The sequence below is a fragment of the Lutjanus erythropterus genome, chromosome 4 (assembly GCF_056507025.1).
Source record: "Lutjanus erythropterus isolate fLutEry1 chromosome 4, fLutEry1.hap2, whole genome shotgun sequence".
Lineage (NCBI taxonomy): Eukaryota > Metazoa > Chordata > Actinopteri > Lutjaniformes > Lutjanidae > Lutjanus > Lutjanus erythropterus.
The window spans coordinates 20,144,650-20,157,916 of NC_139320.1; the positions used below are offsets into that span (position 1 = coordinate 20,144,650).

Sequence of the window (13,267 nt, forward strand, 5' to 3'; positions counted from 1 at the left end):
ACCGTGCTAGATGAGTAGTTTTGTCACCTAAAGTTATCTTTTGGCCACCAAAGAAATATCTATAGGCTAGGGTGGTGATAGACAGTAACATGGGTGTGGATCCTAGGCATCCTAGGCATTCCCAGCAAGGCTTCATGAGCAGGAGAATTCAGCTTTTTTAGTCATTATAGTACGCACTGAAGAATTTATCACTTCATCTACCATCCAACACTGACTGGACACCCACATGAAAAGTGCTGAACTTTCTCTTTTAAGGGGAAAAGCTGCTCAATCAATCATCTGTTGATAGGAAGAATATTGTTAGAGGTTACATACCTGTTTACAGTGCCTATAGTGCCTTTGAGTTTCAGTTCACTGTTGATACAAACTGATGTACAGAATCAGCAGTTTGAGACTTACTCTGCTGAATTGCACTTTGTTTCAGTCAATCAAAAGTGTATTGTAAATTTAAAGATCAATATTTCTCAATCTGTTATGCAATTTGTCATATTAATGTAGTTTTACTAATTCTGTATAACTTAATATTTGAATCTCTTTGAATATGATTGTAGTATTATGCCAGATCTTTGCTTTTAGACACTAAGGTTGAGTGGTACATATGTTTACTGCAAAAAACCCCACTAAATTAGAAACCAAAGAATTTTTGAAACTGACATATTGGAAACACGTGTTCTCTCTGGGTATTGAGTACATGGATATGGACTACAATCAGTTGACCTGTTAACAATAAAAAGTTAGTCTCTTTACACTACTGATAGCTTCATATGTAAAAGTACTGAGTAATATGACTTGTGCTGCACCAATATGTTGCCAACATTGTAAGTTGTAAAATTGTCAAATTGACGGTACACTTGAGTCTTTGAATGTCCACGTATTTAGTGTATTAAGTGTATTTCTTCTGTGCCAAAATTGTACTTGTGCTGTAAACAAAAGAGCTTCTGACCAAATCAAAGATGTAAATCATTTTAAATTAATAAATATTTCTTTTTGTGAAAGGTGTCTCAGGAACAAAGCATGGCTTTGGGACTCTGTGGGAACAAGCTTGAAGTGATGTGTGAGTGACATCTGGTGTTGATACGTGGTACTTTCATTTACTGGCACTATTCATTTACATGAACAATTTCAAACATACACAGACTAAAATAAAGACTATTTCACATAAATGTACAAAAATAAAACAAACTTATAATATAAAATATGATTATATATAACTGGTGTAAAAGAGATATTTTAAAATCATTGTTCATTGGAGGTTATTACATGGATTTGAACAAAACCAAAGTCAATGTCAGCAGTAAAATTACAGAACAATAATACAGAGGAAATAAGTTATGATAGTGATATAGATATTGGTCAGTCACTTTTATCAAAAATGTATATTTGCACACTTGTAAATCCAAACATGTCAGTTGATCTTTGGTCCTGTCTTCAGTCATCTTGATGCTTCTGTAAACAGAAAAACAAACAAATACAATTGTTTTTTTAATTTTCAGCCAAATCAATAATGATTTCAGCAACAAGACAATATTGTTTTTAGCTTAAAGTCACTAAAAGGATCTTTCATTTTTTGTTGATTTTAGAGGTTCATGTGGACAATTTTTTCACAGATTTTACACACTGGACCTTCAAGTGTAATTTTTCTTCAGTTTTTACCCTCATCTGATGGTAGATCCAGTCCAGAAGGTAGGCGACGTTGCCATAAACACCTGGTTTGTTCTGCTCGGTGCAGTGGTCACCCCAAATATTGTCCCCTATGAGCCACCACACTCCATCTTTCAGGGACACCAGAGGTCCGCCACTGTCAGTCTGAGAAAGAGTTCAGCACAAACCTGAGTAAATTATTATGAACTACACACCCTGCAACATACACATAACACTTACCAAGATCCTCACACTCAGTGTCAAGAGCTTTACAAAGACATTTAAATACTAAGACCAGTTGCACCAGCAAAGATTAATTCAATCTAATCAGAGTCTAGCAAAACTAAGTTCAAAATGAATAAATCCAAATTTAAAATTAAGCAGAACAAAACAAACCTCCACTGTTAGCTAGCTAAAAGGTTAACTGCATGTTGCATTGTTTACTAGCTAACTAAACATTTAACATAGCTTGACAGAATGATACATTGTTTGCTAGTTAGCTGAAAGGTTTAAAAAACACATTATTCTGGTTAAAGATGGTAAAAAATAAAACATCATATTGTTTGCTAGCTAGCTACAAAGTGAAAAAAACATTGTTTGTTTGCTCGCCAAAAAGTTGGTTTAAAACTACAGTGAAAGAAAGAAGAGATGTATAAAAGTTCAGCACAATATAACATTAAACCATGATTTAACCAGATTTAAAAAAACAAAAATCTTTGTTGGTGCATGCCAACCTAAATGTTATTCATTCAGTTTAAGAAGCAGTTTAAGGTCTTTCAAGGTCCATGAATTGAATGAATAGTTTAAATAAAGCATGATATCATGGTCAGCTGCCCCTCACTGCTCTAACTTTACATTCTCTGTTGACTGGAGTGTATAAATGGTTTGTTATTAGTCACAAAGTGGGATTGTTTATTTAAAGCTGTTATAATGTACGGAACACAGTGTAGGTCTTGTTCGACTTCGCCTCAGAGCACGTTACATAACAGCAAGAAAATGCTTTGAATTTTTTCAAGAACAGGACCTGTTTGTTTGCCACTGCTCCATTTGTGCAAGAAAAACTGAAATGGACAAGAAAATATCTCATTATAAAGAGTGTTTGTTGCTGGTTACGTGAACACAGATTTCTTTGAGTACATTGTTCTGAAGGTTCACTTGAGTCTGTTTCAAAGGAATATATTTGCAGTTCTATAACATATCAGCCCTAAAGGCAGTGGACCAGTGTGGACACTGCAACTGTGTGATGTTCACTGTACAATAAAACAAACTGCTCTGTGCTCCGTGTTAGTATAATAACCTCATTTTCACACACAGTGAAAAAAACAGACTGTGCGTGTCACTGGTTTGTCTTACATGGCACATGTCAGACACTCTCTTCGTCTCTCTGGCACATATCATGTCCTGTGATATCCTGCCATTGTAAGCGAAGGAGCTGTTGCAGCCTGCAGTATCTATGAGAGAGACCTGAGCCTCCATCAGGTACAGAGAGCCAGAGTCTGTAAAATGACATCAAGACATGCACTGTTAAAAAATCATCTATTTGTTTCAACTTAAACAAAATCTTAAAATTTTAAGTCGATTGAGGTCAGGTAATTTTGTAATGATTCTGAGCATAAACATTTCTAGTCAAATAAACTTGATATTAATTACGTTGTACTTGAGAAAACGTGGTCAATAAGTTCAAGATATTAAGTTGAGTCAGCAACTCTTCAGTCACGTTATAAACAAATGTGGTTTTCCTTTACGTTTTATGAGCTTGAAGAGTCAGTTCTTCATTTCACACAAAAAACTCTCACATGTGAATTTATTCATTTTAAAGCAGGTAGGGACCGAATCAGCTTTGTCGCTCAGCCCTGCTGCCAATTTTTCCCAGTGGCCACTCGTGGTATTGCAACAAAAAACTCCCCACCAGCTCAAAAAGCATTTCCACCCATAGGCCACCATTTTAAAAGAGACGTCTGTAAAGCTGCAGACAGGACACCTCGAACTGCAAACAAGGTCAGTTATGACTCTTCTATTGTGAATTTTTGATCCATGGAACTTTTATACTGGTAAAACTGGTAATGTAAAGTTATGGGCTGTGCAGGAACTTGTGGGTGGGGCAAGGGGGGAAACACTACTGTGCACTCAGTGACCCATATAACCAGGAAGTAAAACCTGCTATATTTAATTTCAAGTAATTTTAGTATTTGTTCACATGCACTATATATGGTAATAAATGGAAATCATTAGCAAATCAGTGATAGACACCATGGCAGACAGCAGTAAACACTGACACTTTAATCTTCAAACACATATCATTTTTATATTTATTTTCTGTTACCTTGCATTCACAAATGTCTTGTCACTCAGTCACGAACATGAACCACAACTTTCTCACCTCCATTTGCTGTACGACCAAATCGTGTTATCCATCCCGTCTGAGGAGCAGTGATGTTTAGACCGACATTTGGAAGGCACACAGGGCCAATGTTACTGGAGGCTACCAGAGAAAAGAACATGTCTGTTAAAAGTCTACAAAAGAAAAAAAAAAAGTGGATGCTGTATGACTGTTAAACTGTGTCACAGTGTTGAGTCTTATAGCCTCTGCTCTGCTGTATACAGTCGTCAGGTGGTTTCCACAGACTAACGGACAATATATGTTTACTTATCAGTTTATTCACTACTTGCTTTCAAGAACAATTTGTCAGATTCACTTGAAAGCTATAGAACACATTAGCCATAGATATTAGAGAAGCTAGCTCACTAAATATTTTTTAAAGAAAGCTAAAAGCGTATCTCTTCATTTTAGCCTTAAACTAGCTCTGACGTTCCTTACACAGACCTGAAACTCTTTTTGCACTTTGTTTTGCACTTATGCACTGCTGTACTTCTTTTAAAATATTGTCTTTTATTTGATGTAAACGAACTCTACTTTTAACTATTTTTATTATTGTCATTCAGTTAGTTTTATTTTCCTCTTTATTCTACTTTCACACAAATTTTAGCTGACTTTTAATGTGACTTTTATTAGGATTATGAAGTAGATTTGTGTTCACCATCCCATGTTATAGTAAGTATGTCATTCTCTCCAGGTGAAAATGTTTATTCTAATGTCTAATTTGACATTAAGATGCATTTTATATATTCTATTCTCTGCAATTATCTACAGTATGTCTTATTTGTCTTTTTATTACAGCATGGGTTTTATTTTTATTAATTTTGGCATTATTTCCCAGTCTTGATTTTCATTCTATATTTTTTATGTGCAGCACATGGTGCATGTAATTTCTTTGTTCTTAAGCACTTTTAGGGCTGCATTTTTTGTATAAAAGGTGCTATATTAGGTCCACTTAACTAAAACTAATGTAGTCCAGTCTAATACAACAGTTATGCAACAATTCCCCCCTTCATGAAAGTTATAATGTTCAGATTTTGTTGAAACTGTTCCAGAAAGGCTTAGATTCAATTTTACGGTCAATATTGAGTAGTTCTACTCAGAGGTGTTTATTTTATTTTATCCACCCAATTTCTATCAGTGAGGGAAATCTAAATAACATAAACACCTCTCTGTGTTGAGATGGGATTAAATTGCATTGTACTTTTTTTTTTATTATTGTTTTGCCCTTCTGCTTCTGTAAATGTGTCTGTCAGCACCTGTGAGGTTCACAGGTTTGGAGAGCCTCAGCAGAGCGATGTCATTCTTGCGAGTGAGATTGTCGTAGCCTTCATGGACTATGATGTGGCTCACGGTGTAAGCAGGATTAAACAGGCTGCCTAATGACGGATCCAGTATCCCAGCGTACACTTTCCAGTCTCCAGGGCTGGACATCCTGCAGGAAGACAGAGACAGCAGAGTAGATTCAAGCTGGGTCAGACCACAACCACTGCTTCATGAAGTGTGACGAGAAGGTCTCACCTGGACACACAGTGTGCTGCAGTCACTGTCCAGTGGGGGGAGATGATGGCTCCTCCGCAGCGGTGGGAACCTGCAGCCTGCAGGCTGACCTGCCATGGCCAGGCTCCCAGAGAGGCCAGCTGGCCGCCAGAGGCCCTGCTGGAGTTCACCCCACTCCCACAATCTGAGGACAAAACTCCTGTTAGAGAGGACGCAGTTCACGGCTATAGCAGCTTCAAAAGAGGTCACAGTTCTGTCTCGCCACAGTGTGTATAACTGCAGTGTAAGAGAGTGAACATACAGAACACTGATGAACTGATCTTATAATAGACCTTATTCATGGCAACCATTTTGACATTACCATTAATGTTACGTTCCATTCAGGTCAAACAGAGTCCAGGTGTTGCCTGGGTATTCTATCTATCTATCTATCTATCTATCTATCTATCTATCTATCTATCTATCTATCTATCTATCTATCTATCTATCTATCTATGGGCTGTCAAATTTAATTAAGCTATTAAAAATGTCAACTTTTATAAGACCGTTTCTTATTTTTATCAAAATTCTTAATCCTTTTATTTTGGTGCATGAGGAAAGCATTGTAGAAGTATATAATGGTGCAATTAGAAATTAATAAATTCTTTTATTTCCATCCTTTTTGATTGAATATAAAACCATCACTTAGCCTAAAATGTGCAGAACAGCTCATTAAATTATATGCATCACTTTACACTTTTTACCAAATTATTTTTCAAATCAATCTGAATTAAGTTAAAGAAGAATACTAATTGAGCAAAGATAAATTAAATGATTAAAATAACCAAAGAATTTTGAGTGTACACCAAGTTTTCAAGATAACTGAGAAAATGTTAACTTGATTGTTACAGCGTCACTGTGACAGTGACAGTGTTGATTTAGTACACTGGTTCCCAACCTGTGGGTCCTAACCCCCACCATGGATTCCCAAAACTTCACAGGGGGTCACAAGGTCTTCTTGATTTTAAAGGGAACATTTGCTACTTTTCAAGTGGATGGTGTCGATGGTAAATAAAGTCACTGAAACAATAAATATCTGTGAAGACAAATCAATCCACTATCTTTAAAATTTAAAGTACACTTTATGATATAAACTTAAAATATATCTCACAGGATAAAGACAGGGTGCAGACCTGAACATAAGAGCCCTCACACTCTGCTAAACAGCCTCATCCTGCATCAGAAAAGTACAGGTAAAACAACTAAAGAAGTAACTGCATAATGGCCAAGCGTCATCGAGAAGAAAACGCTAAACCTGTCAAAAAAGAGGCCTATTAAGTATGTATAATTGTAAACACAAATCAACAAACAAAACAATGCATCTGCATTATAAAATTGGAGAAAATGTTCCTATTATATAAGGAAAACCCATCTCTGATGCAATATTTAAAATTCACCAAAATCTCTCATGTTAAACTTCCTGCTGTTATTGCATTCTCTATTGCAATTAATTGTACAGTGTATCAGTTGTTCTGTCTGGTTATTGTTATGCATTGAATATAATATGAAACATATTTAAATATGTCACTTAATCAGGGGCTGACAGTTTACAGTTTTAAGACAGACGAAGGAAAAAGGTTGGGAAATACTGATTTAATATGGTAAGTTCACTTTAAAAAATCAATTAAAAAAAAAATAGTTTTTATATGAATTTGTGGCTGCCAGTGTTTAAAAGAAAATAGAACTGTTTTGTTCACTGTTGACATCACATCATGGTCAGTGACATCACAATAGAACCGTTCTGTATATATCATGAGCAGAGAACTTTGGGCCTCATTCCCAAACCAACCTTTAAACAGGTAAGACCTATCTTTTTGCTCATCTAATTAGGTTTTATTGAACTGTATTCTGTTCAGCAAGGGGTAAATGTAATTTATTTGTATTATTGTGTTTAGTTAACATTTTTCTTGAGTTACTTCTCAGATAACATTGTAACAAGATGTATCTTTTTTCCTTAATCAGAGAAATGCAGCTGCACTTTTTGTCTCAAACAACACAAACTCGTAAACTTGTTTTACTTGCCATCTAAAATGTTTTTGTTTATAACAGACTGCATTTATAGTTACAAGAGTAAAATTCTTGTTGAGTGAAAAGTTTAGTTTTTGCACTTGTGTCCCTCTGCTGTTAGTTTTACTGATGCCATGAGAATTGAAGATAATTTAATGTGTATTTTACTGAATATGACTGCGAAACTCTTGTTTTAAATTCCTGTTTGCAGTTTTTCAATACTTTTAACATTTGATCATTATTATTATTATTATTTTTAATATTATCACCAATAGTGCTTATATTAGCGACGGTTCTCAGGTCTGGCTCCACACATTTTAAAAATAATGAAGGATTGTATTTCTATTATTTTTAATGAGAAGAACACTTTAAAATCCACCTATTAATAATTTATTATGCTCTTTTTTATATGAATGTATATTTAAACATTTGCTGTGTTATTATCAGTATCATTAGTTACATTAATGGTAAAGACTTGTCAGTGTTTTTGAGTGATATTTTTGTTAGACCTGCTGTTATTCTTAATCTGAATTTTAACTTCTTGATGCACTGTGTACTGTTACTTTAGTTTAACTTCCAGTGTGTAAGATTTACTGGGCTTTATTTGCAGACCATGGCAGAAATTGAAAATTTACATTGTTTATTTGTTTATTTGGCATCAGTGAACGTTAATGAACATCAGCATAAAAATACAAATGTGAACATGCCAGATTATAGCAAAAATACTGATAAATTAGTTAATATTCTGTCATTTCCCCCCCCATCTCCCTTTCAATAATATCAGTGAAGAAATTTGCTTTGGTCTTTCATATATATATATATATATATATATATATATAAATATATATATATCTTTCAATATAAAGCAGATCAAAGGCATTATAGAGAATGCACAGTCCTGAGCACAGTTTCACCAAAAGCAGAGACAAAGTGGTCCAACATCTGTCTCTCTTATCAATTTACAATGAATTATGAAGGATGTGGGAATAAATGATGCACTACTTTTTATGCTCTAGAGCATTTACAGCCACATGGAAAAAACGGCCAACTCTGATTGTGTGTTTTGATTTTTTTTCTGGTGCATTTATCCTTTCATCAACACCTTTTAGCTGATAAGTTAATGAATTTTAAACTGCAAAAGTGGGTCTTAGATAATCTCTTGTCTGGACCTCAGTTTGTCGGGCTTGATATCAAACAGTCTGATATTATCTTAACTAAAACTGGAGCCCCACAGGGCATCGTCTTATCCCCCTTCTTATTGCTGTCTAATGTAATCTAATATGGCAATCAAAAACCTGCAGCTGCAACATTTTATCAACACAAATGCAGACCCAATGCCCAACCACCCACTAATGTCATACAGTACACCTATAACTCCAAGACTGCAGAAGAGAATGTATAAAAAGGGGAAAAAATAAACAAAACAAACAATTATTGAATTCTCCCGTATTTCAGAAATGCTAAAACTGGATTTTATGTGTATCTCCTGTATTGTTAGGGTGTGTGATAATAACATACCAGTACAATGCAATGACACCACACTGTTGTTGGGGCAGGTGTTGCTGCAGGTGGCGACAAAGACATTACAGGTGGAATTAGGTTGATATTGATTTTAGTATTAACAACTGTGTGCTGGCTCATCTCTGCACGTTGACTAACCTGAGCACAAGCTGCCGCAGTATGGAGGCCTCTGGGTTGAAGTCAGACTTCACTGTTAAGAATCCATCATCAGAGTCACTGCGCAGTTGGCCTGATTTAAAATACGTGTCCCTGTCAAAACACATGATGGACAATTCATTTAAACACATCAGCCCTTCAGAAAATAAAGAAAAAGTCTCAGTTTAATGTCCAGCGTCAATACAGGAACATCTCACCTGCTGTATCCGATCTGCTGGCAGCTTGCTCTCCCCTGCTGCTCGGTCCAGCCGTGAGAACAAACCGTCCTCCAGTTTTTACTCTGAGTGGAGTAGATCTGGAGCAGGAAACTGGAGCCGTGCAGCCTCACTAAACACAAGCACCACACTCAGTGTAACATTCACAGGTAACTGACAACAACAATGGTGTCTAAAATCAGATTTAATTTGGTAGATTTTCTGCTAACACTACCTAAGGTCTGCAAAAATGTGCTGCCTCATTTATTTGCTGATGATGCATGTCTTGTTGCTTTCCATTAATATTTTAGTGCACTGATTTGAGAAGCAAATGAAGAGCTGTCATCCATTTTGTAATGGTGTCAGATGAGGAAACTAAAAAACAAAAAGTATACAAAGAAAAAACAAAATACATAAAGAGTAAAAAACTTGAATCACTCCTTCTACATTTAGTCTTCTTTACATGAGTGTCTGTACTTCTACTTGAGTGAAGAATGTGTGTACTTCTGCCACCCCAAGACCATAAAGTCATGAGTACAGTTGATTGTTTTTTAAATTTTTATTTCAGCTTGATTTATTTGATTTATCTCAGTAAGATTTTGTTAATCCAAAAGAAAATTCCCAAGAATGATTAGCTTTGCTTAAAGATGCGACTCACTGGCTCCACATTTCAGAAAAACAAACTTCAATTTTTGATGTGAACGTTTACCTTCCTCAGACGTTCACTTGTATTGTACAAAATACTCCGTGGACTTAAGTCTTCCATATTGTCAGACTTCCCCTAACAAATATACACTGAAATTTAGGGGAACATTTTTTTTAATCACCACAATCATCGTCTACACTATCATTACTCAAAAAACATCTAAAAAGTTTTTTAATTAGCAAAGATTTATAACACTTTGTGGCTCTCTTTGTAGACAAACTATGTAAGTTGTTCATTTTTCATGCTGACACTTTGATGAAGTATGGTTTATATTGTGATTTATACATATGCAAATATACTAAACTAATTAACACAAATAATGGCCCCCAATTTATTCATGTGGAACTACAAGACAATCATGAGCAGCAGAGTGCTGAATGAATAAACTACTTAAAACTCATATGCAGCCACAGAACATCTTCAATATAAGGCTGCTTTAGTTAGAGTAAAAATTATATTAAAATGTTTCTTTTAGATGTAAAAGATGTGCAGACTACAGTTTAAATTTATCAAGACAAGTGAACAGATTTCAGTTGTGCTTAATCCTGCACTCTCTTCCTGGATGAGGCTGTTTGTTTTTTTTGTTTTTTGTTTTTTTTACCGCAGTTAGCTTCATCCTGGCCTGCAGGACAGTGCTTCACTCCGTCACACCACTGGGACTCCCACACACAGTCCGTATTATCACCACACTGCACCCCGTGCAGACAGGACGAGGAAACTAGGAGACAAGACAAGACTGAAAGTTCAATTCACATTCACAAGGTTGCAATATCAAGTGATGTACTCCAGAGGACAGTGGGGATAAATGTTGCGCTCACAGTAGTAGACGAGGAGGATTCCAGCCACCAGCAGGAGGAGCAGCAGGGAGCTCACAGCACCCACAGCGAATTTAACGCACCTTTGTTTCACATCTGCCAGGACTACACACACACACACACACACACACACACACACACACACACACACACACACACACACACACAACGTGACTGGAAATGTAGTCACTTTTTCAATCAGGTTTATCTCATATAAAAACACCTGTATTTTTTGTTCTTTATTTTAAAACATATTCTATATATAAAATATAAATGTACATTTATGGTTGTAGAGATGATTGTGTGAGACTGACATTAAAATAAGAAGAATCTGTTATTAAAATTTGCATTTTTAGTCATATGTAGGGCACTGGCTGTCCTCGATATGGAAATCAAAATTAGGTTTATCCCATTTATTCTGATTAATTATTCAATTTCGTCTGTATCTCTAACATCAAACATTTTACTGTATTTAGTTAGTCCAAACCTAAAATAAACCAAAACTTAAATCTGTGATAGATGCTATCCATCCTCTGCAGCTCACATTCATATGTTGATTGTTAACTTCAATTCAGTTTCAGTTTGTGTTATTTAAACCAGCAGCACTCACGCACACACCACTCTGCAGCCTCCAAAAGACGAGGCAGGCTTACTTTACCGATCAGATGTCAGTATCCCCCTCTCACTCTTCACATATCAAGGACATGCTTTCCCTTGTTAATGAGGAAAACATTTTGTGTACAATAAGGGTTGGTGTTTGCTGCTATCCCAGAGTAACAGCTCTGATTGAATATTTCTAACTAAACTTAAGGTGCTCATTTATGAACATGTGGTGGGTTTAGAATGTTTTCTGCCTATTTTCTTTTCCATTATGTGAATTTCACATTTGACTTTAATTAGTATTAGGCGACCGGTGGTTACATTTTGTGTTTATTTTTGTTTTCTTCTGATGTTTTGCCTTTTCTCACCACATTGTTCAAATATTTGAATTTGATGTTTTTGCACATTCTTCTTTTTTCTATTTATGCTGTTTGACACATCACTGATACTTGAATGTAACTTTTTGAGATTTGTGTGTCAATGAAAATTTAATGAACAAATTTGAAAAAAAAAATCCTATTGAAAACTGCCACAAAGAAAGAGGAGACTGGACTACCTTTGTGTTTGGGAACAGAGTGGCTGATCACAGGTGGAGGTTTTGGGGCCACATGATGAACGTACTGTGGCTTCACCTCTGATTCGCTCGGTGGAGGAAGTTTCCACTTGTCCTCTTGATGGGCGAAACGAGGACCTGAGTCCAGATACTGTCAGTGAAGCAGACATGATGAGAGGAAAGCTTTTATACTGTGTCTACCTGGAATGATCGACATTCAAGAATTTTTTTCCTCTTGTTTGGTGGTTAGTTTCAGAAAAATGACTAAAATGTAAATAGCAGTAGAATAGGGCTTATTCTATTTATGTGCACATTTCTCTTAAAACTGACATAAATAAAACAAATTAAAACTTACCGGATTGGTTTCCATTTTCTGTTTAACTAACAACAAATAACAAATAATTTCCTGATGGATCCAGTGAGAAAAATGTCTTCCTGAGATAATTCAAACATCAATCTTGCATGGAAATAATCTGGTCAGTGACAACGTCCACTTTGAGAGTATTTAAAGATACAAGAAAGATTTTTCACAACTCTGGAAATCTCTGGAAAGATAAACTTCAGACCTCTAACATCTCCCCTCACATCGACCCTGCTCTGCTCTCTGCATCCTCTCACCACAGTGATGAAGCAAAGAGTTTGTGTGATCGTTTGAGTGGCCACTCCTCACTGGTTTAAAGTTTCCCTCCTCGGCACACAAAAAGAATAAAAAGACCTGTTATCGCATCTAAACATGCCGTAAGTGTTATCTGCTGAGCTGTCAGCGTGACGAGTGGCTGAGTGAATACTGTTACACTGAGTACGCAGTGGAAAGGTACTTCACTACATGAACTGTATACAAACACATTCAGCTTCAATACTTGAATCAATGATTGACAGAAAAGACGGAGAACTCACTTATCTGATCTGTAAATAAACTTGTAATGAATTAGCAGTCAGTTAAATTACAGCTTTGATCTGGTCATCTATTTTTGACACCATTTCCAAGGCTTACAGCTGTAATATTATGTCCTCTCCCACCACTGGTATTTTTTTGTGTAATCTCAGTTCCAGGGGATATTAATTTCCCCACTCACTTACAAAAGGTCATTGTTTTTTTTTCTCCTTATTAGCTTTCAGTTCTGTTTAAATGGAAGAATGTAACCCCTCCATCACACA

At 35.9% G+C, this 13,267-nt stretch overlaps 1 protein-coding gene across 1 annotated transcript; it reads right to left on the reverse strand.

Annotated features, from left to right (window-relative positions):
• Nucleotides 1-1,419: 1,419 nt before the first annotated feature.
• On the reverse strand, nucleotides 1,420-12,479 carry LOC146328322 (transmembrane protease serine 2-like). The gene is made up of 13 exons (XM_084716284.1): nucleotides 12,465-12,479; nucleotides 12,113-12,260; nucleotides 10,960-11,061; nucleotides 10,743-10,859; nucleotides 9,439-9,568; nucleotides 9,224-9,334; nucleotides 9,083-9,126; nucleotides 5,540-5,702; nucleotides 5,278-5,453; nucleotides 4,022-4,123; nucleotides 2,995-3,137; nucleotides 1,654-1,806; nucleotides 1,420-1,446 (listed from the first exon to the last, which is right to left on the reverse strand). The coding sequence occupies exons 1-13, from the start codon at nucleotides 12,477-12,479 to the stop codon at nucleotides 1,429-1,431; spliced, it is 1,422 nt and encodes a 473-aa protein (XP_084572410.1). The 3' UTR covers nucleotides 1,420-1,428.
• Nucleotides 12,480-13,267: the final 788 nt, after the last annotated feature.

Excerpts from the sequence above, each read along its gene's own strand:
- LOC146328322 (XM_084716284.1), bottom strand. Across the intron at positions 5,703-9,082 it reads GGTGTCATTGCATTGTACTG|ATTGTGGGAGTGGGGTGAAC; the intron begins GTATGTTATTAT and ends TTTTGTCCTCAG. Across the intron at positions 1,807-2,994 it reads GAGTGTCTGACATGTGCCAT|ACTGACAGTGGCGGACCTCT; the intron begins GTAAGACAAACC and ends ACTCTTTCTCAG.